The following is a 25,327-nucleotide window of genomic DNA, read 5'->3' as shown; positions in this document are numbered from 1 at the left end:
CTCAAATTAATTCCCTTACTCTTTGGATTTTGCACATGCAGAATGTTTTTGTGGGCACTCATGCCTTTCAGGAGGGAAGAGGTGATGTCAGTCTTACAGCACATAAAGGAGACTGTCACATCAGGATTGTGGCACGGGGCAGAATAATACTGGTAGTACAGTAGATATGCAAGGGATAGAGCAATGGATAGATCCTTTAAAAATACTGCTAAAAATAAAAGTAATTTTAAAGATATTAATGCGTATTGGTCATTTCATAAATTCTAATGTGTGAGTGGAAGAAACTCCCATAAGCTGAACTGATTTTTACAAATTTAATCAAATGATGAATTCTGGGAGATAATTCTCTTCAGTGACTGCACAACTAACGCAGTTAGACATTTGCAAATAACTTTAAGTTCATGTGAACTAAAAATGCAGTTATCAAAGTCATTTAGCATCTTACAAAACACAGACATTTAAAATATCAGTGAATTCATTTAAGCACTAAAGAAGCAACAATGACATTATATTGATTTGTGTCTTTAAGTTTGTTGGTATGATTTCACAATAAGTAATATTTTTAGCATTATCTTTGCAATTCTAAAGATTCTATCAGAATCCAAATTGTGTGGAAAATTGAATAAAAGACTTCTTTTAAGTTAAGTGAAATTGAGCTGGTGATATATATAGAGTTACTGACATTACTTCAGACAGCATTCTTTCTGAGCATAAAATCAGATAACGTTGATCTGACAGTGGGCTTGCACTAAAAACTTAGTAGACATTCAGCAAATGACAGCTCTTGAGCATGGTGGCATCAAGCGAGTATTTTTCTTTCAGAAAATGACATTGTTTGAAATTAAAATGAACAACATCATTTCACATAACAAATGCTTTGCTCTTTCTGCAAGGTTAAAACTTTAATTGCTCCAGTGTTTCACCTCAGTCAGCAGTGCTGTCATCATTACTGCTATCATTTGGACCTGGTTATAGGATTGAGCAGCCAGAGCGATTGCTTGGCACTTCAGGCAGTTAGAAGGGCTCCCACCAAGCTTGATTACGGAGCAGCGTAATTTACCAAAATTTGTAGGAGTAAAGGCCCTCTTCTGTAGCTCTCACTCGGCCCCTGAGAGTGTCGTACCATGTGCGATCGTATTAAGGCAGTCAAGTTCGCGTAGTTATGAGGGGTCATGTAAGCCCTTGAACTTAAGTTTATGCTATCTATAAATGCATAGAAAATAGTATTCTGGTGTCATCGTCCCCACCCCTGCCCCGCTGTTTTGACATCTGATGTTTTTGTTGAATTGGAGTGATGGATGTGCTTTTAGTATATGTAACCTTTTTTCCTGACCTTTTAAAGCAATAATAATTGAAACAATGTGCAACACTGGGTTGAACTTCAAAACTCACTTTCAGTTTAGAGTGCAATTGTATGTTAAGTTTTCAGCATATCGGGTTAAAAACATGAATACAAATGCTGTCAGGAATATTCTCATTTAAAAATACTGCGGATTTGGTTAAAAATCATAGTTCTGGATCATTCAGTGTGCATCGTTCCTATCCTCTTATGGTGCTAATATAGATGTTAAATTACTGTCTGAAATTGTAAACACTTTCTATGTTTGTGCAGTTAAACCTGGTTTTACACTCAAATATTGTAACTATAGTGGTAACCAAGGTAAGCATAACCTAAAAAACCTAAACTGAAGGATAACTTAATTTGGGTTTTGTTTACGAACATCAAGAGAAACACACAGTGGAGTCTATGTGTGTGTGTATATATATATGTAGATGACAGGAATGTCTCTTCACACAGGCCCAAGTATAGTTGTTATCTAAAAAGGAGGAACAGGTATGAAGAGTGTCTTACCAAAAGTTTATTGATAGAATAGCTTTTGTTGCTTACCTTGAAATTTCAAAACATCTTGTTGGCTTACTATTCTAGCTGGTACTGGCCTGTGAGTATATCTGGTGTACTGCTGCCAGCAATTTCATATATTTAATTATCATTATGATTTTCATATATTTTGCCATTCACTGAATACACAAACTTTTAGAAAAGTGAATACAAGTAATAAACCTCATTCTATTTAAAAGGCGGGGGTGGAAGCAAGTAGTGTTTACAGAAGACCAAACGTATCTGATTTGTCTGAATTGTCATCAGTGCTCCTTTTCCTGCCAAAGGAGAGGTATATGTCTAAACCAGAATGTCTTTTTACAGGTACCATGTTTTGAAATACTACTAAATATTAACATTTATACTTACAGTCCTCAAAAATTGAATATACTTTTAAATCTTAACGCATTGGGAGTTGAAATCTGGCATTATTAGTGTTGTTCCTCTGTGGTTCCATTCTTTATTAGCAGCTTGAGTAAATCCACAGCCCTTACTACTTAGATGGGTGCATGTACTGTTAGTTAAGGTGCCTTTCTTCTCAGTAATTTTCCGGTTACTAGCTGACGGGTCTCATCTTTTTTTATTTAATTATCCATAAAGTAGTTGTAAGGTCAAGACTATGTTCATAGAGTCCAAACAAAAAAAAAAGTATTGACATTGTTTCTGTACTTCACAGTCCAGAGACTGAAGACAGAAACCTTTTTACATGATGATGAGTCATAGGGACAGCTCCATTTCCAAAAGCATTCTTTTGTACTTCTCCAGTAGGACAAGATAAAATAGGTTATGTTTAAATGACCATTAAAATAATTTGACTTACATTCTTTAAAATAACAGAAAAAAAGTTTTGCAGCCTTCCTTATAGATAGACTTACGTTTGTGTGTTTTATCGGTAAGTCACTATTAAGTCAGTAAAGAATTTGCTTAGAACAATGCTATAAGCCACTACTAATATATTTATTCAAACTTGCATAACTAAACAGAATATTAATTTAACTTCAGTTACATTGATTTGGATGTATTTGTGGAGATTGTACACTATTATTGTGGAAAAGTACTATTTCAAAGTGTTGTATTAATATTGGGGAAAAAATGGAGAACCGCATGTAAACAACATTAGTGTTGAGTCCTGGAGTTACAATAAGTGAATAAATAAAAATTCGCATTATCACAGTAATAGATAACTTGCCGTGTTTCTTCCAAATGGGTTATTGCAGAAAACTTCTCTGTTCCTTTATTAAAGTAAAATTGTAAATTCCCCAATTTGTCATTTTAGCACACTGCCTCATTTTCCACCAGTACCTGGCGCAGGGGCTGCATCTCCCTCTAACCTTCGTCTGCTTCATTAGTTTAGATTTCAAAGTGTACCGTTACTGAGTTTGAAATTGATGTCATAGCCTCATAATGTCATTGTTACCTTAGCAATAGTACTATAAAAAAGAAATGTGGAAAAATACAGAAAAGAACGCTTTACCTACCAACTTGAAAATTGCATGCGCTGTTGAAGAAAAGAGGGTAATGTAAATCTGAAAGTTACAACCCAAATTAATGAATTGTAGCAGAGAAAATTGAGAAAGGTGATCCAGTATGCTAATGTTTAACTGTTGCCAATATTCAGAAAGAGCAGTCTCTAGCTGCCTGGACACCTCAGTGATGTAACTTGGTAGCACAGGAAAAGGTGATAGTATTTCCACTTAGCTGTTCGTACTGAAGCAGGAAGACTCATTGTGTAGGAAAGTATCCTGAACATACGATTTCTGAAATAGCAGAACTGCCATGCAGAGAGAAAGGAAGGGGAGGAGGCTTCTAAGAAGGGGGTGGGAAGTTTGGGTTGGGTTTTTCCCTGCACTAAGGTGCTGTTCTCAGAGGAAAGGGATTCATTAGTTATTTCTAAATTTATCTGAGTTGACAGGTCTTTCAGAAGCCTGCAAAACTCCCAAGACCACTCCACATTGCCCTTCTAGGCTTTTAAGCTAAGATTACTGTCTGCAAATGTTATCTGCCCTTACATCTGATAATGTAGGAGTTGTTCTTTGAAAAACACCGGATTACTTGTTCCTCTGACTTAGCTGACAAGGCAGATGTTATGTACAGAGGTGGCTGGGCCATATGGCTAATGAGGATGCCCTTGAACATACTTAAAAGCACAAGCACAGTAAAGATGTCTTTCCAAGAGTAGTGATTTTACCGCACCAGACTTGATCCTAAAGACTATGCCAGCGTCAACAGGTAGTGCAGTAAGAGCAGATCTGTACATGAATTACGTTGAGGATCCAGCGTGCATAATATATATGTTTCAGGGGATTTTGTTTTTAGACTAGCTCCAGCCTGGTCCAGTGGAGTGAATGCCCACTAGCAGTCTTGAGTGTAACTGCTGGCGTGGTTTGATTGGAAAGGAATTTGATTCACGCCCCGAGGTCACCCTACAACGTGAACCAAAGTACAGCTGGTGGGGCAGATGCGAGTCTGGCGTCAGACTGATCCAAACTAAAATGCGAATGCAGACACGTACCTTGACTCTATCATTCAGGCAACATGAAATTTGGCCTCAATTCCACCTGCAGAATTATTTCCACAAAACAGGGTAAACGTAATTAGTGTGTCTGTACTCCAGAATTCCTCTTCCTAGAGTACCGGCATCTAATTACATAGTGGGTGGCTGCAGTGACTGTGCTGCTACTTTTTGCTCTGTGTATAGTGCTTGGAGATTATTTCCCCAGAACCCTGTGCAGTTCTTTACTCAAAATCCTTTTTTTTTTTCTTTTGTACAAGAAACAACACTTACAATACAGGAAAGCTCAGTAGTGTGTCTGTTTAAAGAATGTCTTGACTTCTTGTAGATGCCATTTTGTTTCCTTTGAAAAGAGCAAAATACGTTTGAAAGATACCTCCTGTACAAGTTGCAAGAACCATTAACGTTGACAGGAAGGTATGCTAGGCTCTTAAAAGAACAAACCAGTGATGTGGAGTTTTTTTAAAATTGTCTAAAATTCATTAGTTTTCAGGTGTGAATAGAAGTACAGTTCTGGGTGTAGACTCTATGCATGAAAAGTATGGAGTACCTTTCATTATTCAGAATTGTTTTCATTTCCTGACTATTGCTGCTTCTAAAAGTTTTTTCTATGCCACAGTACAAAAAATGAGATTTTAAATTCCAGTAAGAGCATTTTGCCTTGTGGCCAGTCTTTTCAATTTATTTTTAGTATTGGTGTATCTGCCATTACATTGCTATATTGCCATAAAGAAAAGGCATTCACTAACTTGCATTTAATTTTCTACCTGAATTTAGACCACTGAGCATTAGGGACCCGAGGGCTTACAGGCCCCTTTTAGTGTAGTAGTCATTGTTTACTATGTGCATTAAAAGTATGTTCCTTCAGTTGTATAATTTTATCATACGTAATTTCAGTAGCACACAGCAATATTCTTGGCTTTGAAGCTTCAGCTGCATGAAGGACTCTTAATTCTCTTTCTTGTAGGCATGGTGGTGGTGGTGGTAGTAGTAGTAGTAGTAATAAGCCAAATAATACGACACCATGAAGGAATCTTAAGTCTTTTCCTCACAGGTGTGGTAGTGGTAGCAGTAGTAGTAGTAAGAGTAACATGACTCTCCTTGCTGGTTTACAGTGGTGCTAAGGCCCTGCAGAAAATAACTCCTGGGGATTATTTCTGCTCTGGTATCTTTGAGGTTTAAAAAACATGGTATTCAACCTACTTTTGTAACTTTCAGTTATGTATCCAAATTTTATTTTTACATGACTAACATTAGGTACACAGATGGAGAAATTTAACTAATTTCTCTGTGCTTCCATTTCTCCATCTGTAAATTTAAGATAACTGGTATTCACTTTGAGAAGAACTCTCAAATAAGCTGATAAAGTGGACTACCAGAGAGGATGAGTTATTCAGGTTATACTTTACATCGTGACAGTGCTTAGGGAAATACTGTAGAGTATATTTGATGGCGATTAAAATTATGACACTTGATCACTGCTCATATGAAATATAGTTTACATCTCAGTAGCTGTTACATAAATGTGCACTTGGGTGCAGGATAAGATGTATTTACCTGTGGTTTATTATTGTAAGGATTTCTTAATTAAGCTTAATTTCTTACAGGAGGTGCTGAAACAGCTACAAGGAAGTATTGAAGATGAGGCAATGGCATCTTCTGGACAAATTGACTTACTGGAACGACTTAAAGGTAAATCTAGAATTATGTTTTAAGTAGGTTCATTTATTTCCCAGTTGTTTGTTCTTTGCAATAAAATCTTCTAACTCAGCTGCACCTTCTTTCCATTGCTGACTTTGATGGTTAGCCATAGTCTCAGTGCCTGTTATTTTTGCTAAGCATTTTAAGACACATTCTCAAAAAATTTGTTCCTGGCTGCTTTTGTGCTTTTGATACTGTTACGCTAGGGCGTCATATTAATTGCTTTTGACACAACTTGCATTTCATTCAGTTCTTCAGAAAAAATACATTTGTTTAAATTAATGATGGATTAGTTCCACCAATGTTCTAAACTTGTTTGCATGCCCTGCCCTCTCCTTGTCATATTACTGGAATTGTATCTGTCATGGAAATTGATGTCCCCTTCCCTAGAGCATCTGCTGGAATGTGCACCATCCCATTATATGGGATGTGCAAAGCAAGCCCAGACCACTGACTCCCTATATCCATCCATTATCCCTACCACTAAACCAGAAATGTTATAGGGGATGTCTACATTTAAGGGCCCTGTGGTGTACAGAGTTGCCATCATTTACGTGACAGTGAAGCATCTGCAGGATCTCTTGAGAAAGAAGCTATTAGGAGGTGGGCCACAAGAACAATTCATGTGACATTTATGCAAAACTCTGCCCATTTCTTAAGTCATCTGGGAAAGAGGCAGGCAGGCTCGTGTTGGGGATACTGTTTTGATTGTCAGGATTGCAGTTTGGCCATCTGCTCAGACGACTAGTATTCTCCAAGTGTACCAATAAGAGTGGTTTTGTTCACATTATGTTCTTCTGTGGATTCCAATGCAAAATGTTTCCGTCAAAAAATCATGGATTTGTTTAGCAAATAAGAAATTAAGATAGAAATGATCTTTTAAATTTGTGCTGCTGGACTTCAACTCTGAAAATGTTTGCTCTTTATTTTCCAGAATTGAACTTGGAAAGTACCAACTTCCCTGGAGCGAAGTTAAGGCCAAAGGTGTCCGTGCGTTCATATGGGAGCCGGGAAGGGTCTGTGTCAAGCCGTTCGGGAGAGTGCAGTCCTGTTCCTATGGGATCATTTCCAAGAAGAGGATTTATGAATGGAAGCAGAGAAAGCACTGGTTATTTAGAAGAGCTAGAAAAAGAGAGGTAAATTTCTTTGTTTATTCATCCGGTATGGGTTGACTTCTAATTTTGACATGAAAGTTTACTGACACACTTAGTATTTAATTATCATGCATGTAGTTTTGATTACTGGTATATCTTAACAGGTAAGAAAACCAGGAATCTACATTATATTTAGAAATCTTAAAACACATCATACAGTTTCTACTGCTTCTTCATATATGCATTTCATTGTTACTGTTTGTTGGCTGAAGGTTGTTTTACTTTTATCAGCAGATTGTCAGCATCTGAAATATATTTAGAGAGAGGGAGTGGAGCATCCCAAATACCTCTGTATCTTCTCACCACTTATTGATAAGTGATGAAACTGTAACAATGTGATGGTGCAATCTCTTTCTCTTTTTTGCGAGTGGTTGTTAACTACCATAGCTGGTTGATCAGTTACTTACTATTAGCAGACATTTACCTAGTGATTCTGCTCTCTCAGCAAAAATGTCAGCTAAACAAAAATATTTACTCTGTCTTCACAGCTTTGTTCCCATCTGATGGTTTGTGTTGACAAAATCATGAAATTTCTTTTCTTGGAAGGTAGTGGTATCCATTTAATAGGAAGAACATACTTTCAGGGCATAATACAGATTTGTAGCACTTTATCAATCACTTAAAAAGGAAATGCAAAGTAAGAGACATCCAGCTGTTTCAACTGAAGACATCTTTGTATCTTAAAATGAACCCGACTGAAATCCCAGATGTTTTCCGAGGCCTGTCTGTAAGACAGGTTTTCCTAAAGATTTGGTCATTGACAGCTACTTAATGGATAGGATGTCAAGCTGGGGGCTGCAAAACCAAATAAATAGTATTTTTATGCCTAGTAGTCGTTAACAAGCGAAAAATCCACTTTAGAATCATAATACAAAAGCTTGGTGAGTAGCAAGTGGTTTGTGGGCGGCCCTTCAGAAACCCCTCCTCTAAAGGGTCTTTCCTGGTGTTCAGTAAAATTTTTGCAGTCAAGAGCTGAAAGGAGTACACTTTTCCTCCAAGCTACTATGTCTAGGTCCCTTTCTTTTGGTCCTGTCAATAGAATGAAAGTGACTTCCCATGGGTCCGTATTGAGCCTCTTCTAGCAGCCACTCTATTTTTTTCATTTTCCTAGTCAGGATCACTAATCATATTTATTTCGTGGCGTAAAACCTGGCTTCCTGAGGAGCTGTGTAAGAATATTTAGGAATTTGGGAATCTCTTCCCACTTGCTCATCCCAGTCTTCGCAAATCTAATGCGTCTGCCATTTTCCGTCTTGACAAAACAGTGTACTTGTTTGTATTCTTCCAGTACTGTGTTTTACTGCTTGTGATACTAAAATCTGTAAGTGTAGTTAGGACTTACAGTTACGATTCAAGGAACTCCAGATCACTTGGAACAAGCAGTATTAATATCTGGCAGCTGGAGTTCTTCAAGGTAGTTAGCATACCTGATTTATGATCCATGATCCTTTCCCACTCTCGTGGGACTGTCACTAAGGTGATGATTCTTTGGACATTTTTCTCGGCGATAAAGACAGCTTAGGCAGTGAACTGGTCTTTGTTCCAAGTAACGCTGAAAAAAAGGATAAGGATATTTTCATTTTAGACGAGCTTAGGCAGTGTTACTGTCGCAGCTGAGGGGGTGAAGATTTGTGCCGTGGAGAAGATGATCTGTAGAGGCACGACCAGATCACATCTGGCTTTATTATTAGTGAAATGATGGATAATCCAAACTGCCCTATTCTTTATGCTGTTTCAGGGGACACGTAGGAATGCGTAAGGCATTGATGCGGACCCTGGGTAGCCAAATGAATCAGAACTTGGGGTGGGGGGTGTAGGACCACGCATCTGAAATCACTACAATTTCTGAAAGAAAGTTAACCACTTATTTTCCTATGCTTTGTGTCTGAACTTGTTTGGCATACTTACTAAGTTTCTGTGTTTCTAAGCATATATATATATATAAACACACATTTGTTAATAGAATTTTTTTTGGCACTTAAACAGACTTTCAAAGAACTCATGGAACTTGACAGGCCTCAAAATATTAAAATTATTTAGAAGAAGATAACATTTTTTGGAAACCTGCAGTAGGGGAACATTTCCCACTCAGTATCTTAACACACTGGCATGATATATGCTGCTCATGGGCAACAGTGTTGGGCGAGGACCAAATCATGTATTAACTGTGAACTTGGCAAATTCACGAGATGTTTATTACTAAACTAATTCACCAGATGTTTTTTAATGTAAACAAGTAAGTAACATGCTAAAATTTGTTTTGTATTGAAAAAATTACTTAGCTTGGCTAAAAGTGATCTTCTGAGGGGAAGAAAATTAATCAATTGATTCATTTACCAGAATGAAGATGAAAATGTCTGCCTGTCTCTTGTTTGCTTTGCTCTCCTCTAATTTCAAAGTCAAAAAAAGAAAAGAGAAAAAAGTGGGGGGTGTATGTTTTTAGATTACCAATTTAGAATACACTATTCATTAAATATCTCCTGCTTTCTCTCCGGCTATTTCCAAGTGTATTTGGAAGACACTATATCAACAAAAAAACTTTTCAGAGTACACTGCAGGTTACTTTTTGTGTTGGTTTGCCTATTGCAATTCAGTAAATTTAATAATCTCACCTTTGTAAATTCTGTAATTTACCACCAAAGATGACATTCTTATGATGAATTTTTTCTGAAAATGTTTGTATGCCTTGTATATTCCTTGTAGTTTATGCCACTCCTTTTTTATTTTCTTAATGTAGATTTTGAGCATTTTCTCCATCTCATGACTTCTTTCCCCCCCTACTCTTACCTCCCTTTGGCTGACTGTACGACTTACCTCAGTCTTTACAGTATCTGTCAGCAGTGTTGCATTTTCAAGATTTTATTTTGTCACCTACCAATTGAAGTGAAATTATTAATTATAATTGTAATTTACATAATGCGAGTAGCATGTAGTTTGTTTCCCTTCTGCCTTTTAACTGGGAATAAAATGGGCATAATTATGCAGAAAGATTTCCAAAAGAAGCAGCCAATTTTTTGCATTCATTCAGATTCGTCTATTGTTGAGAGCTTCAAAAATATCACATTAGAGAAGTCTTTTGAAATACCCACCCTTCAGAAAAGCAGTTCAAATTGGAAACTTTTTGTTAACTCATAAAAATAGTGTGAAGTTCCAAATGCTTGCTTCATTCGCCTTGCTACATTCTCAGAATTTTCTCTGATACTGTGAAAGTTCTGGTATAAACCATTTGGGGGTGTAAAAAGATGGAATAACTGCACTGGGTTTTTCCATCCATTTTCTTCCATGACCGGTAACAGCTCTTCTATCTTAAACGTTCTCCTAACCTCAAGAAGTTCCAGAACGCTGAAAAGGAGTTGGTATAGTATCCAACAGTAATGTTAAGTGCAGGGAACAGCTTATCAGACACATCTATGGAGACTTGCTGCTTATTTTCAAGGAAATTGAAGGGCAGCCTGCTATAGTTGTACCAACCCTTCAAGCTTAAAGAGAGACCTTAAAGACATCGTTAAAACCTGAATTCTCATGGAGCAGTGACGCCAAACTAGTAATCCCAGATAAAGCAAAAATGACACTCTTAAATTAATGGAGTCACCCTCAGGTCATGCATTATGTTGTTTATGGAGCACTAAGTTCTTTTCTTGCTTCTAGCATCCGTTGTGCATGTCAAAACAGATTGAATGACACAGTGTCTCACAAACTGAATACCCTACATTTTACAAGAGGAACTTAGTCGCATGTTCACTTAGCTGAAAGTAATCTCTCTGGTTTCTACTACTGGTTCTTTGACTTCCAGAGGCAGAATTAGTCCTTTCACATTTGCAAATCCTCATATAGTAAAAATACTTTTTATAGGGATTGCATTAACTATGCTTTTGCAAATTCGATTTCGCAAACTGGATGTAACGGGTGCATGGGCACCCAAGGTGCTAAAAAGGGGACCCATGCAGAATGCCTGTGTGCGCAGAGATCAGGCACCCAGGGTATGTGTTAAGAGGAGGGGCAGGCGGAATGCCGAAAAAATGACTTTCCTCACAGGCTTTCCCCGAGCACCATCTATTAGCTTTTCCTTCAGTCTGTCTAAAAGACTTAAGGAATTCCTGCCAGCCCCATCCTTGTGGCTGAAGAATTACTGTATTCCTGTAATCGTGCTACAGTTACCTGTAATGGTAATTGTCTTTTGTTGCATTTTTTCACTGATTTTGATTGTAAACCTGTCTGATGTAAAAGCTGCCCAGTAAATGACTTAATGCGTAGTCTTTACATTGTTAAAACAGTTCTGTTTCAACATAACTGTTGAATCAAATCTGGAAATTTGTATCATTCTGTTAATGTTTAAAAACACTTAGCACTCTTAGATGTGTGTAGTTTTTCAGTCTCTTGCAGTTGTAGCGAGGGATCCTGTCGAACACTGGTCAGATCACTTGCATTGGGTATGGAGTATAAATGTTAAGTCATCAAAACTAGTTTGAAACATTTTTAAAGCAGTATCTAAGTCAAACAGATCCTTTAAAATACATATTTTTAAGTTAGTTCTTCTACATGAAGTTCTGTCATATGGAAGTTTGACTATCTTCATCTCAAATCATGACTGGGGTGCATTATCAAAGTAGTCAGGGGAAATTTGTATTTTTGTTGTATGCTGTATTTTTGTTCCTTAACAACTTACAGTAATTATCCATAGTGCATTTGTGTGCTTTATGAAGGTTCATATGGCTCTTGCTCAGAAAGACCACAACCTGAGATGAGAGAGGGATGCAGAAGTTAAGGAATGGGAAATAAATACTGGGCAAACTTGTATGCAGCTTTGTGTCTTCTGGCTAAGTGTCGATTTTAGCATTTCAGTTAATGTTAATAATATTTAAATGTCAGCAGTAAGAAGAGTGCTCACAGAAAGCATTTATAAGGAACTAATAAACTTGTATTTTAAAAAAAAAAACCAAACAAAAAACAAAAACAAAACCCAAACAAAAACCACAAACAAACAAAACAACAACAAAAAAAACCGCAACCACAAAAAACCAAGAGTGGCTTTTCTGCATATTCCTACTAGCCAGATTTTGCCTGAAAATTTCAGTACCTATTTTGAAAACTGTTGTAACAATGAACGCTGTATAACTATATTGATAAAATTTGCAACTCTGTAAATGTAGTTCATAAAGGGTTGATAAAATAGTATTAGTAAAAAAGATATTAGTAAAATTTCTATTAGATTTTTTTCTTGGTAGGCTGCATATATTAATCTTCTTATCTTTCTCATATACTACTCAGGTATGCAGTATGCGTATGATACTCATTTAAAATGTTTTAAACAGCTGCAAATATATCCTGTCTGTAACATTTGATGGAAAATACTCTGCTGAAGTATTTTTAATACTCATAGAAATTGCTTGATTTTGTGTGCTTTCTACTTTGTTTTGGTATGGGTGACAAAGTTACTAAGGGGACACCGCAAAGGTAGATGAGATAATTTAATTCAGTAATGTGATTCAGGGATGTATATGCTCCTGTGACATCCAGACCTTTTCTTAAATGTGGTTTGATGCGTTGTACAAAGCATATTGTCTAAAAGAAGCAGGATACAAGTTAGCACATGACTAATAACTTTTTTTTGCTTTCACAAAATGCCTCTTAGCTTTAGATTTCAAAAGTTTTGTAAAGAAATGTAGGTATTTTCCTATTTTATGGATGTGGACCTGATATACAAGAAGCTAGAGACTTGTTTAGCACAGAGGAGTAGATATGTTGTTTAGCCAGGGCCAGAGAACTGCGTCCACCTTCCCAAATGTCATCTTAGTGTTCTCTTCAAACCTTGTTTCTCATTTAACCTTTTTTTAATAGGTATCAATGTCTATTTCTGTACCTACATATGGTAATGAGGTCTTAATAGTGAGACATTTCCCACTTCTGTTTTTAATAGATCTCTCTTGCTTGCGGAGCTTGAGAAGGAAGAGAAAGAGAAGGACTGGTATTATGCCCAGCTTCAGAACCTGACTAAAAGGATTGATAGTCTCCCCCTTACTGAAAATGTAAGTATCTTCTGTATGCTTCGTCGTGTATCTGGTGCTATGATCTCTGTTTAGATGCTGTATATTTTAAAGTTAGTGACATTCTCTACTATTATTTTAATTTAAAACTTTTTTTATTCACTATGTAAAGCTAACTTAGGCTAAATAATGCATTTTTTCATATATAATTTTACACATTAAAATTCATACCTATCAGTATAAATGTCAGTGGTAGAGGAGCGCTGAAAAATCATTATGACAAATGAATTACATGTCAGTATGCTGCTTCTTTAACTCTTTCTCCCCCAAAGGTCTTTTGTCCATCTGTTCTGTTATTTAATGGATTCTTTTCATTTTGAGAGCAATATTAGCCTAAGAGGCAATTTACACAGGAGCTTTTAATTCATAACAGCAAGTGAAGTGTGCTGTAGCCTATGCAGGTATTGTTGCTCCAAGCTTTTACCCTGGATCTCCAAACTATTTATAGTCAAGTCAACATCATCTGGGGTAATGAAGATGTCTGATATCCCAGATAATACAGGTTTTCCTGTTGTCAGACCTCAGCAGCTTGGATATATTTGCAGTGCATTCCTTCATACGTACAGTGTTGGGAAGACCTGGTTGCCCATCTTTACAGAGCCATACCCGATTTCATACTCCTGGAAATGGGAATAGACAATGGAAACACTTCTGTGACTGGAGTGAAGCAGCTGGACTTCAGCAAATCTAACACTGACTCATGGCTGAGCTTATCAGAACACCAGAAGCAAGGGGAGAAGGTTTGAAAAGGATCTCCAGGAAGTGCAACCCATTCCCAAAGGCACTGTCAGCTGTATCTGTATCACTCTATTGTAGCTTTTAAGATTGTCTCCCCAGTTTCATAGGTAATCAGTTAACTTAGCTCTTACATCTACACTAAATCTCTTTTGTGGTAATTTAGAATCATAGAATCATTAAGGTTGGAAAACACCTATAAGATCGAGTCCAACCGTCAACCCAACACCACCATGCCCACTAAACCATGTCCCTAAGTGCCTCATCTACACCTCTTTTAAATACTTCCAGGGATGGTGACTCCACCACTTCCCTGGGCAGCCTGTTCCAAGGCCTGACCACTCTTTCAGTAAAGAAATTTTTCCTAATGTCCAATCTAAACCTCCCTTGGTGCAACTTGAGGCCATTTCCTCTCGTCCTATCGCTAGTTACTTGGGAGAAGAGACCAACACCCACCTCACTACAACCTCCTTTCAGGTAGTTGTAGAGCGCGATGAGGTCTCTCCTCAGCCTCCTCTTCTCCAGGCTAAACAGCCCCAGTTCTCTCAGCCGCTCCTCATAAGGCTTGTGCTCCAGGCCCTTCACCAGCTTCGTTGCCCTCCTCTGGACGCGCTCCAGCACCTCCATGTCCTTCTTGTAGTGAGGGGCCCAAAACTGAACACAGTATTTGAGGGGCATATATATTCATTACTACTTGCTCCAGCCACAATAGAATGACAGAACCCATTCTTTTTAGTAGCATTTTACGTATTTGTAGATGATTGTCTCTTTTTGACTTTCTGAATTGACCTTGGTGAAGTCTTCTGCGAGGACTGCTCTTGGAGACTCATTTATCTGCAAACTGAATAATTATCCAAAACCAGTGAAGTGCTTTTCTCCTGCCTTGAAAAATCTACTGGTTGGAATGTCTTCCCTGAAGCTGTGTGTTGTTGTTCATTAATTGAACACTTGTATTTTTTTCACAGGATAGTTAAAAGTAGGGTGGATAGCAGTAGTATGAATACCATCACTACGTGCCGTAGCGTGATACCTCTGAATATTTTTGAAAATATTGATTGAGATGGCACGCATAACAATTTTTTTGGTATGCTGACATACATTAGTAGCCAGATGTTCCAGGCTTCAATGAATGGTACTGTCTCAATGTTTATGTATTATATTTTGTCATTTGACAAAACTTGCAGGTAGTCTGTTGGTTGAACAACATTGTGTTCTTATTTTTAATAATGTAGTCATATTTTAAGGACCTATTATTATGTTTTGTTTGTTTATGAAGTTCAGTGTGGAAAAGCAATTGTTCTGCTTTTGTTCAGAGAAATACATCATTTAAATAAACATTATTTAGTAAAATGCCTTCTCTGTATTTCCATTTCAGTTCTCCTTGCAAACAGATATGACCAGAAGGCAGCTGGAGTATGAGGCAAGGCAAATCAGAGCTGCAATGGAAGAACAACTAGGTACTTGTCAGGACATGGAGAAGCGAGCACAGGTATAGTTTGTCTTTCATTGTTAGAAGGAATGGAAAAAGTTTTTCTGCATTTTTATTAAATTATTGGTAGTTGTGTGGGTAAACACAGTGATACCTTAGAGCATTTAGTTAGCCTTTCAAATACAAAAATAGGAATCAGAACATAGGAAATAACTACTCAGCAAAAAGTACCCTCCTGTGCCTGTTCAAAAGAAGACTTGTGAGCCAGAAGTAGACAGTTTCTTTCAAAGAAAACATTTTTTAAGATTATTTGCTTATAATTTATTACCATTTTAGCTTCAAACAAACATACATTTGCAACTGCTTTATTTTGCATCTGTCATGCTGGATTTTTTCATGCTTTTAAGTACAATAAAATCCATCTACTATTGTTAAATTTCCGTAACCAAAAACCATGTATCAAGGAGTAATCTTTGAAAACAAGGTATTAAAGTAAAATGTAATTTGCAAACATATCTGGAAGTTGTTTGCTCTCACCAAGACTTGTTTTGCGTTGTGATGAGGACATGTACAATTCTGTATGCAAATCACATTACACACATTTGGAAGTATAACTCAGCATGTAATTTTGTGGAATCTGTAAATGGAATAATCAGTTGCTTGCTGGTTATAAAAACTATTCCCCCACAATAGTAGAGCGACAATTTGAATTATTTATTACCATTTATTTCCAGAGATGTTAAATAACCAGATAAGATAATCTGGTTTTTTTTATGATGAATGTTACAAAAATACGTCCTTTCAATAAAAACAGTCTTTTTAGGCTCTATTTTTCTCTCCAGGTTTACTTGATACAAAATTTTGCTGCATAAGAAACATTTCTAATTAATTTTGTTTATAATTAGAAAAGCTGCTTTAAATTTTCAAGTGAGTAATTTAGCAGGACTTTTCAGAAAATTTGTATGGTTATAAGTATTTAGCAAGACGGATGTCCTGCAATTGTCAGGTATGTACCTAAAGGCTGTGTAGGGATTTGTCTATATAGACGTACTCAGACAGACTCAAGCTTAATCTGCCTGGATAATAACTGGCTCTGATCTGGAAGCCATATGGCTGTGTTATCGAGGTTTATCAGCAGTGGTGATGCCCTGCACAAATTCAGCTGTGCAACTTGTGTCAGCTAGTTCTGAGCGAAGGCAGAGCAGACTCAGGATTGTCTGCAGATGTCTGGTTAGCCCTGTTGCAGAAGAAAGTGTTACCAGAACTTCTGGGAACGTTCTCTTGCTGCTAACGAGCTTAAGCTAGAGTAAGATGAAGTAAGCTAAATAGGTAGGGTAGGCTGCTGGTGAAATTCTAAATGCACTCAGGCAGAGAATAAATGAATTTTTTCAGAGAAACATTTTGATGGTAGTTATATCACTATGAAAGTAATTAAGTTGTCCCTAAAGTAGCTTCTTCCCTGCTTGTTCTTTTTTAATGTCATGTGGGAAAAAATGCTACCAAGAAGATGTTAAAATATTTTATGGTTTTCTGAATTAATGTTTGCCCATGGGTTTATCACAACTGTTTTATTCTCTATAACACTTACATACTTACAGAAATTACAGTGTCTATTGTGGTTATATAAAGATTATAAAATACGAAGTAACTACTTCTGCATGGGGTTCTTGTGAATTTAACTGGTAATTCCCCTTGGTTTCATTTTACCAAGGACAGGTGCCAAAACTGTGTAGAAGTTCATTGGCGTACAAATGCATAAAAGCAAATTCTGGATTATTTCACTGCGATGTTTAAATGCGCAAACAGAACCATTCGTATTTGGCAAGTATAGTGAACTTGCTAGTTTTTCAACTTTCTTTCTGCTCTGTATTTTCCTTCCACCCTAACTGATTGTGACACACAATACAATGCAAAATGTAGATTGAAGGGAGAGCTCGGTTCAGCTATATAAAGGCTGGGATTGCAGACATCTCTGTATTGAGAGATTTATTCTGTGAGAGAATAACCTGCTGTTGCCCAAATAATTGATGCACTAGCCACCCTTTCTCGTGGACCTTAAAATAATGGCCTTGTCCCTCTTTCATCTGTCATGATTGGGCTTTGTTTCCGTTAACCTCCTCTTTCTGAAGCGAGTTAGCTCACAACAACTCACTGTTTATGTTATCTTTTATGAAGATTGTATACAAGCACATGCCCAAAAGTTACTCAGAAAGGTGCATTGGAAGACTGTTAGTAATCTATTTTAGCTTGTTTAATTATTTACACTAAAAAACAAAAAAGCATCCGTATCCATGTTTTGACTATTCAGATGTTGTAACCTATATATAAGTAGAAGCAAGCTTTAGTTATTATTGAAATACCAATTTCAAGACTGAAATCATGTTCACGTAGAATTTATTTTTCCTTCATGCCAAAACAAGAAGGATCTCCTTTTTCTTAATGTTTACGGTTACTTAAAATCTCACACGAAATGCTCAGTCTCATAAGAATTTATCCCAAGATCCTTAAAAGTTTGCTAAAACAGCAGACCACTAAAGATATAAGAAAATTTGGATCCTGAAGCCTCATACAGATGAAGATTTCGGCACTGTTAGATTCATACAGTGGTCTTGTTTGTAAATGTAGATCAACCCATTAATAATTTTGTCTATTATGTATATTTTATTTTGAAAAAATAAAATCAAAAATCTTTTAAAACAAAATGCTATTCCTTATTTTTAATTTCTAGAGAGTGATTATTTTTCTATCACTGTGAATATGGAGGAATTTTTTTTTTGTTGGAAGTCTTACTGCAGCAGTGAAATCCAAATAATTTGTGACTTTAAATGTTAAGTTACTTTATCCAACAATTTCATGTTCGTGAGTAAATATAACAGAATGAATGGGACTATGCTATGAACAAATAGGAATAAAAAGTGATGTTTCTTGCATAGGTTCTAAAGTTAAAACCATTCCTGGTGCTTGTTTGATTGTGTTCATCTGTTTTTGCACATTTGCCATTAGGCTGTACGCCTTTGTGGCAAGAAACACATTCTTTTTTCTGGTTGTACAGTGTTTGGTACAAAATATGCTCCTGGTTAATGGAAGTCCTCAATTTTCCTGTAATACAAATAATGAATTAGCAGAAAGAAGAATGGTCTGATGTTTCAATCTCTGGACTAAAACTGGGAAGGGTGGATTGAATTCCTGTCCCTTTGAGGACTCTATCAGTGATAGTGGGCAAATCACACAATATTTAATTTTTTTCATCTGCACAAAAATATTTCCCCATTTTTAGATGTGTATATACAGATACTCAGCTTCTTTTGATGCCCTTTATGGAATAAATTGCTGGTTACACAAAAAGAAACTCAATTTAGGGGAAATTCAAGTCATTCTTAAAGACAATGAGAGACATATTCTGTCAATCATTCATCACTTCACCAATGCACAGTAATTTCCAGGAATATATTTTTATTATCTTTCTAATACTTAAGAATTTCTTGATTCAGGAGGAAAGGGAGGATGAATTATTTGTTTGCCTCGCGTTGTGCTGAGGCTTCTGTGTGTGCAGCTTTCAAGTTTGTTCAAATTTGTATTGGCATTTTTTCTGATACTTTGCTTTACAAATTCAAATCAAATTTATAGTTTAATGTTCATAGCTTTGCATGTCTAATAAATGTTGACGTTTATGATACTTTTCCCATAGCCACTTATGATGCAGGAATTTCAGGAATTCATTATTTTTTGTGATTATATTTTCTTTTATATTTCTAAAATTTCTGGATAACATTGTGTGTTTCTATTCCATGTGTAGCTTCTGACATTAGCACCTTTTCAAAGTTCATCTTATTTCCATTTTCGGATAATAAAGGTGTTAAGATTGGTTATAATGCTGATCCTTGCAGTGTCCTCTAGATGCACAAAGCCTTGCATTTTTTAGTATAGCATTGTAAATAAGGTGAAAGAATCAGGATTTTTCTTTCAACTATGTGTCCATTTTATTAAACTATCCATCACACAAAAAAATACTATTTAATCAGTTTAGTGTTCTGTTCATATCCTGATACTATTGGACTAATTATTTTCTGCCTGCTTTTGAAGTCAAATAATGTCGATTTATTAAATTACCAAGCTCATACAGGGATATATAACTTAGTACACTTACGATTTCACAGAATCATAATGCATCCTGTGCTTCACAGTTCAACTTGTATGGAGTATATGTATCCTATAACGTTTGGGTTTTTTAACGTTCCCTTTACTAACCACAGAATGGTTGCAGTAGGGAATGAGTAACCATATGGCTGTAAAAGATTCTATAAAATCCCAGACAAACCAAAGAAGCAGTATGTAGTTTTCTTCATACTTAGCCTGTTAAATTTTTTGAGATTCGTAGGAGCAGAAAATATTCAGAGGCTGTGCATAAGCAGAACTCCCAAATCATTATAGTAACTGAATATACTAGAAGTCATTCGGGACTTCATACCTTCAAGGCACTCTGCAAATCTAAATCTCTCAAATCTCTGTAAGGCAAGTAGAATTCTAACATTTGAGATGAAAGTCAAATAATCTGCTAAAGATCTGCACAGTCAGTTTCAGAAACAGGAAAATTGTGCAAGTTAACAGGAGCATTTTTCTATACCTGAATGTGTACTGTGTGACAACCTATTTTATCCAAATGAGTATCAGTTTTATTAAAAACGCAACTACTCACTACATTTTGAATGTTTGCCATCATGCCTGTATTTTATTATGAAGAACACTTGAATGAAATAGTTTTGTTTTGTAGTCAGCTGTATTTGCAAAGAACTCTTCATATTGTTGTTCTATACAGTAAGTAAAAGGAGTTTTTGAACAAAATCTAACATGAAAAGGCATTCATTTCAGGTGAGGGTGGCGAGAATTCAACAAATAGAGAAGGACATTCTTCGTATAAGACAGCTCCTGCAATCACAAGCAGCTGAAGCAGAGGTTAGTGAGCAGTTACTTGCCTTCTTTTGATTATGGTATGTATCTTTTTCTAAAAAAACCCAAATTATTTGAATAAAGTGGTAGGCAGGATTATTTCCATCAGCTAGTGATGTCACAGTTAATCAACTAGTCAATATACGTAGGCTGTTACTTGCTCTCTTACCAGTGAACTGAGGGTGGAATACTTGGATTAGTCTTCATGCTACTATTGAACTTTAATCACTAATGATATATCAGTTAAAAGTTTAACCTGAAATTTCAATAAAAATTGCAAAGTGCAATGTATTATAAAGGCTGAGTCTTGGCTTTAGCGAGTAATTACAACAATCAGTTGTACATGCCTTTCTAAATATGAATCTCTGATACGCACCTTCATGGTTTACTTATCTTTTGAGGGAGATGAGATTAAAAAAAAGGGTGAATACAGCTTCTGTCGCCTTCCGTAAAGAAGCCTGGCATATTTTTGGTGTTTAAGTATGGGTTCTGTATTAAGAAATACAAGATAATGTTTCCTGTAAATTACAAAGTCCATAGTAGTAATTGCCATTAGCAAAAATTGCTCTCATAGTGGAAATTCACTTACAAGGTCAACTCCATTTCTTGTACAGGTAAATTAAATATAAATTGTATGGACCTGAATATTTTACGGTTTGTCTGCACCTAAAATAACTATTGTGAAAGTTCAGAGCAGCATTTGGATTATTAAGGGATGTATATTTTTCCATTTTGAAAAATAATGGTTTCATAATGCCAGGATTTTGGGGAAAATCTGGTTTTATAAGTGAAGCACAGTAGTGTGTATAATTAAAGTTGCCTGGTCTTTTGACATATTAGCCTATCCAGGTGTTAATACACATTGATGAGATCCCCCCCTTCTCCAGGCTGAATAGTCCCAGCTCTCTCAGCCTCTCTGCACATGAGAGATGCTCCAGTCCCTTAAGCACCGTTGTGGCCCTGCACAGGACTTGCTCCAGTAAGTCCATATCTTTATTGTACTGGAAAGGCCAGAACGGGACAGTACTCCAGATGCAGTCTCACCAGCTGAGTAGAGAGGAAGGATCACCTTGCTCAACCTGCTGGCAGCACACTTCCTGATGCAGCCCAGGATCCTGTTGGACTTTTTGCCACAGGGTCCATTGCTAGCATGTTCACTTTGTTCACCAGGACTTCCAGGTCCTGTTCTGCCAAGCTGCTTTCCAGCTGGGTGACGCCCAGCATGTAGTGGTGCCTGGAGTTTTTCACTCTCAGGTGCAGGACTTTGCAGTTCCCCTTGTTGAACTGCATGAGGTTCCCATCAGCCCATTTCTCCAGCCTGTCCAGGTACCTCTGAAAGGCAGTTGAACCATCTGGTGTATCAGCTTCTCCTCCCAGTTTTCTGTCATCTGCAAACTTGGTGGTGGTGCACTGAGTCCCAGCATCCAGGTCATTAAGGAAGATGTTGAACAGTACTGGTCCCAGTATTGACCCCTGGAGTACATCACTAGTGACTTGCCTCCAACTGTACTTTGTGCTACTGATCACAACCCTCTGGTGCCCAGCTATTCTGCCAGTTTTCAATCCACATCACTGTCCAGTTATCTAACCCATACATGTCAGCTTGTCTATGATGAAGTTATGGGAGACAGTGTCTGAAGGCTTACTGAAGTTGATGTAAATAACATCAGCTGCTCTTCCCTCATCCACCAAGCTAGTCACCTCATGGTAGAAGGATCAAGCTGACTTCCCCTTTGTAAAACCCTGCTGACTGCTGCCAGGGCAGAAGGCCCACATTTTCCCTAGTCTTCCTTTTGCTGTTTATGTACTTGTAGAGTCCTTTCTTGTTGCCCCACATCTCTGCATGATTGGACAGCAACTCTTTACTCCTGGGTCACCTGACCCCACTTCTGCCTCTTGTACTCTTCCTTTTAATGCCTAGGTTCAGTTAGGAGCTTCTTGCTCATCCATACAAGCCTCCTGCTGCCCTTACTTTGTTTCCCACTTATTGGGATGGACCTTTCTTGAGCTTGGAGGAGGTGATCCTTGAATATCAGCCAGCTGTCCTGGACCCCTCTTCTCTGCAGGTCTGTATCCCATGGGATTCTTCCAAACAGATACCTGAAGAGGTTGAAATCTGCTCTCCTGCAGTGCAGGTCTGTGGTCCTCATTTTTGCTGTTCTCCCTCCTCTTAGGATCCTGACCCTACCATCTCATGGTCACTGCAGCCAAGGCTGCTTCTAACTTTCACGTCCTTGACCAGTTCTTCCTTTTTTTGTAAGTATCAGGTCCAGCACAGTACCTCTCCTTGTTGACTCTTTGATCACTTGTGTCAGGAAGTTGTCATCAGAGCACTCAAGAAATCTAGAATGTTTCATCCTGCTATTGCCCCTCCGGCAGACACCAGGGTGGTTGAAGTTCCCCATGAGGGCCAGGGCCTGTACATATGAGGCTTCGTGCAGTTGTTTGGAGAAGGTCTCATCTGTTCCTGATCAGGAAGTCTTTAGCAGATGTCCACTGCAGCCACACCCATGTCGGTCTGCCTGCTCATCTTCACCCATAAGCTCTTGACTGACTCCTGACACAACCCCAGGCAGAGCTCCATGCACTCTAGCTGCTCTCTTGCATAAAGGACAACTTCCCCTCCTCTCCTTAGAATCATAGAATCGTTTAGATTGGAAAAGACCTCTAAGATCATCGAGTCCGACTGTAAAGATAACTTTGCCAAGTTCACCACTAAATTACGTCCCTAAGTGCCACATCTACAGGTCTTTTAAATACCGCCAGGGATGGTGACTCAACGACTTCCCTGGGCAGCCTGTTCCAATGCTTGACAACCCTTTCGGTGAAGAAATTTTTCCTGCTATCCAGTCTAAACCTTCCCTGTTGCAACTTGAGGCCATTTCCTCTCATCATCCAACACCCACCTTGCTACAACCTTCTTTAAGGTAGTTGTAGAGACCGATAAGGTCTCCCCTGAGCCTTCCCAGCCTGTCCTTCCTAAAATGTCTGTATTCCTCAACTGCAGCCTTCCAGTTGTATGAGCTATCCCACCACATCTCCATGATCCCAGTGAGGTCATAGCCCCATGACTGGACACGCTTCATCTCCTCCTGTTTGTTCCCCATACAGTGTGCATTAGCATAGAGGCATGCCAGAGAGGCACCCAAAACGTGCTGATTCCCCAGCACAGGCTTGAGAGCTTTCCCCATAAGACTGTTCTGCTGCACCTCCTTCCTTACATGCCTATGCTCAAGGAGATTACACTTCATCTCAGTTGCGTTGATTGTCCTTGTATTCCCATCAACCAGGGCCCTTGCCTAACCTGCCCTATCCCCAACGGAATCTCTAGTTGTTTGTTGGGGAATCACTCTGTCCCGAGTCATTTCTAGTTTAAAGCTCTCCCTGCCTGGTTGGCCAGACTCTCAGCAGATAGTTTTGCCCCATTTAGTCAGACAGATCCTGTCCCCAGAGTGTTTATCTCTTACTCTGGTAAAAAAACCCACTGGATTTTGGACTCACGTAAGCTCAAGGACTCAAACAGCATTGAAATGCAACTACAGAATTTTTTTGTCTTAGTTCTTCACTCCTTTCACCAAATTATTTGGCTGCTGAATACATGGAAATTCTAATATACGGAAATTTTGTTGTGGTTTGTCTTACCTGTAAAGCATCTGGATGGCTGGTTATATAGTTACACATTTTAGGACAGAGTTACCAGGATGCTGTGGTAAAGGAGGCAGTCACTACACATTTATAAATACTTTATAGTGTGTTTTAACCACTTCCAAAGGATGGCCATCTCCCATGGAAAACAACTGGATCTAGTTCTGAAATTGCCTAGTGGCAAGGAGGAAGGTAGTAGCAGTCAAAGTCACTGAAACACTGCAGAGTCTGTGTAATTGAAAAATAGAAACATGAGACACTTATTATTTTTATACTGTGCCTGATATAGTGATACCCATGTATCTTATGTTTATAAAGATTTGTGCTCCTTATGTTTATAAAGATTTAGTAATAACAATAATAAATACCATAGTTTGTCTACTGATATAGTTGGCCCATGTGGTGATGCCAATCACTGTGAAATCCAAGTGCAATATAACTTGTAGAGTAAGACCAAATATAATACTGCATCATAAAAAAGGCTTTTGGAAATAATGAGCAGAGAAAATTTTGGCTCACATTTTAGCACATTTTTAAGGTTTGGCATATTACTAAGTCTTGTAAATGCTACTAGAAAGAGTTGAAGTAATTTACCTGCAAGTGATGGTACCTTCAAATTTCGTGAGACTTCTGTTAGATGTTTTGCAAGATTTTCATAATGAGGTTTGAAATCCACTGTAGAATTACACCCCTCCAAAGAGAATTTTTGGCTGTCAGGTACAAATCTGAAATAATTTAAAAGAAAAAAGCAAATTCTTGGCAAGTGTTTAATAAGGGGTTTTTAATTTGTTATAGTGTACAGGCCTTTCTTTCATAGTATCTGTCATTTGAAATACGTGAAGTATTTTCATTTGGCAATATTGCTGTAGATAAAATGTAAAGGATTTATTCCATACTGAGATTATGCTCAGCAAACTTTAAACTGTTTAAACGGTGATGGACAGGAGTTCTCTCAAGGATTTGACTCACTAGACTTTCTTTTTTCTTTGACTCAACTGCAGCAAAATTGTTTCAATCTTACAGTTTCTTATTTTTCTTTTTTGCATTGTTCTTTGTCTTACCTTCTTACTTATACCTGTTTGTGTATTGTGTTTAATATGAAGTAATGGCAAAATAAACATTTTCTTGTATCTAGAAAATAATAGTATATCTGTAGTTTTCCATACACAAAAAATAATAGGATAGTTGAATATTGGGGGGAAAACAGTGGTTTATGCATGCAAAAGTCTTCTGTCCTAATAAGTACACAGCAGGCTGTCTTGGCAACTCATACTGACAAAG

The 25,327-nt window shown here is 37.5% G+C and overlaps 1 protein-coding gene across 8 annotated transcripts in view; it reads left to right on the top strand.

Annotated features, from left to right (window-relative positions):
* Positions 1–25,327, top strand: part of APC (APC regulator of Wnt signaling pathway) — a 99,538-nt gene that overhangs the window by 45,104 nt on the left and 29,107 nt on the right. For all 8 annotated transcript variants that reach the window (XM_075136669.1, XM_075136674.1, XM_075136671.1 and 5 more), the window contains 5 exons: positions 5,999–6,083; positions 7,027–7,228; positions 13,164–13,272; positions 15,401–15,514; positions 20,324–20,407. In XM_075136669.1, the coding sequence (XP_074992770.1) occupies positions 5,999–6,083; positions 7,027–7,228; positions 13,164–13,272; positions 15,401–15,514; positions 20,324–20,407 (594 nt within the window). The remainder of the gene's footprint in view (positions 1–5,998; positions 6,084–7,026; positions 7,229–13,163; positions 13,273–15,400; positions 15,515–20,323; positions 20,408–25,327) is intronic.

The sequence above is a fragment of the Calonectris borealis genome, chromosome Z (genome assembly GCF_964195595.1).
Source record: "Calonectris borealis chromosome Z, bCalBor7.hap1.2, whole genome shotgun sequence".
NCBI classification, from domain to species: domain Eukaryota; kingdom Metazoa; phylum Chordata; class Aves; order Procellariiformes; family Procellariidae; genus Calonectris; species Calonectris borealis.
Note: the sequence above shows the minus strand (reverse complement) of the source record. Positions and strands in the feature narration are given on the sequence as shown.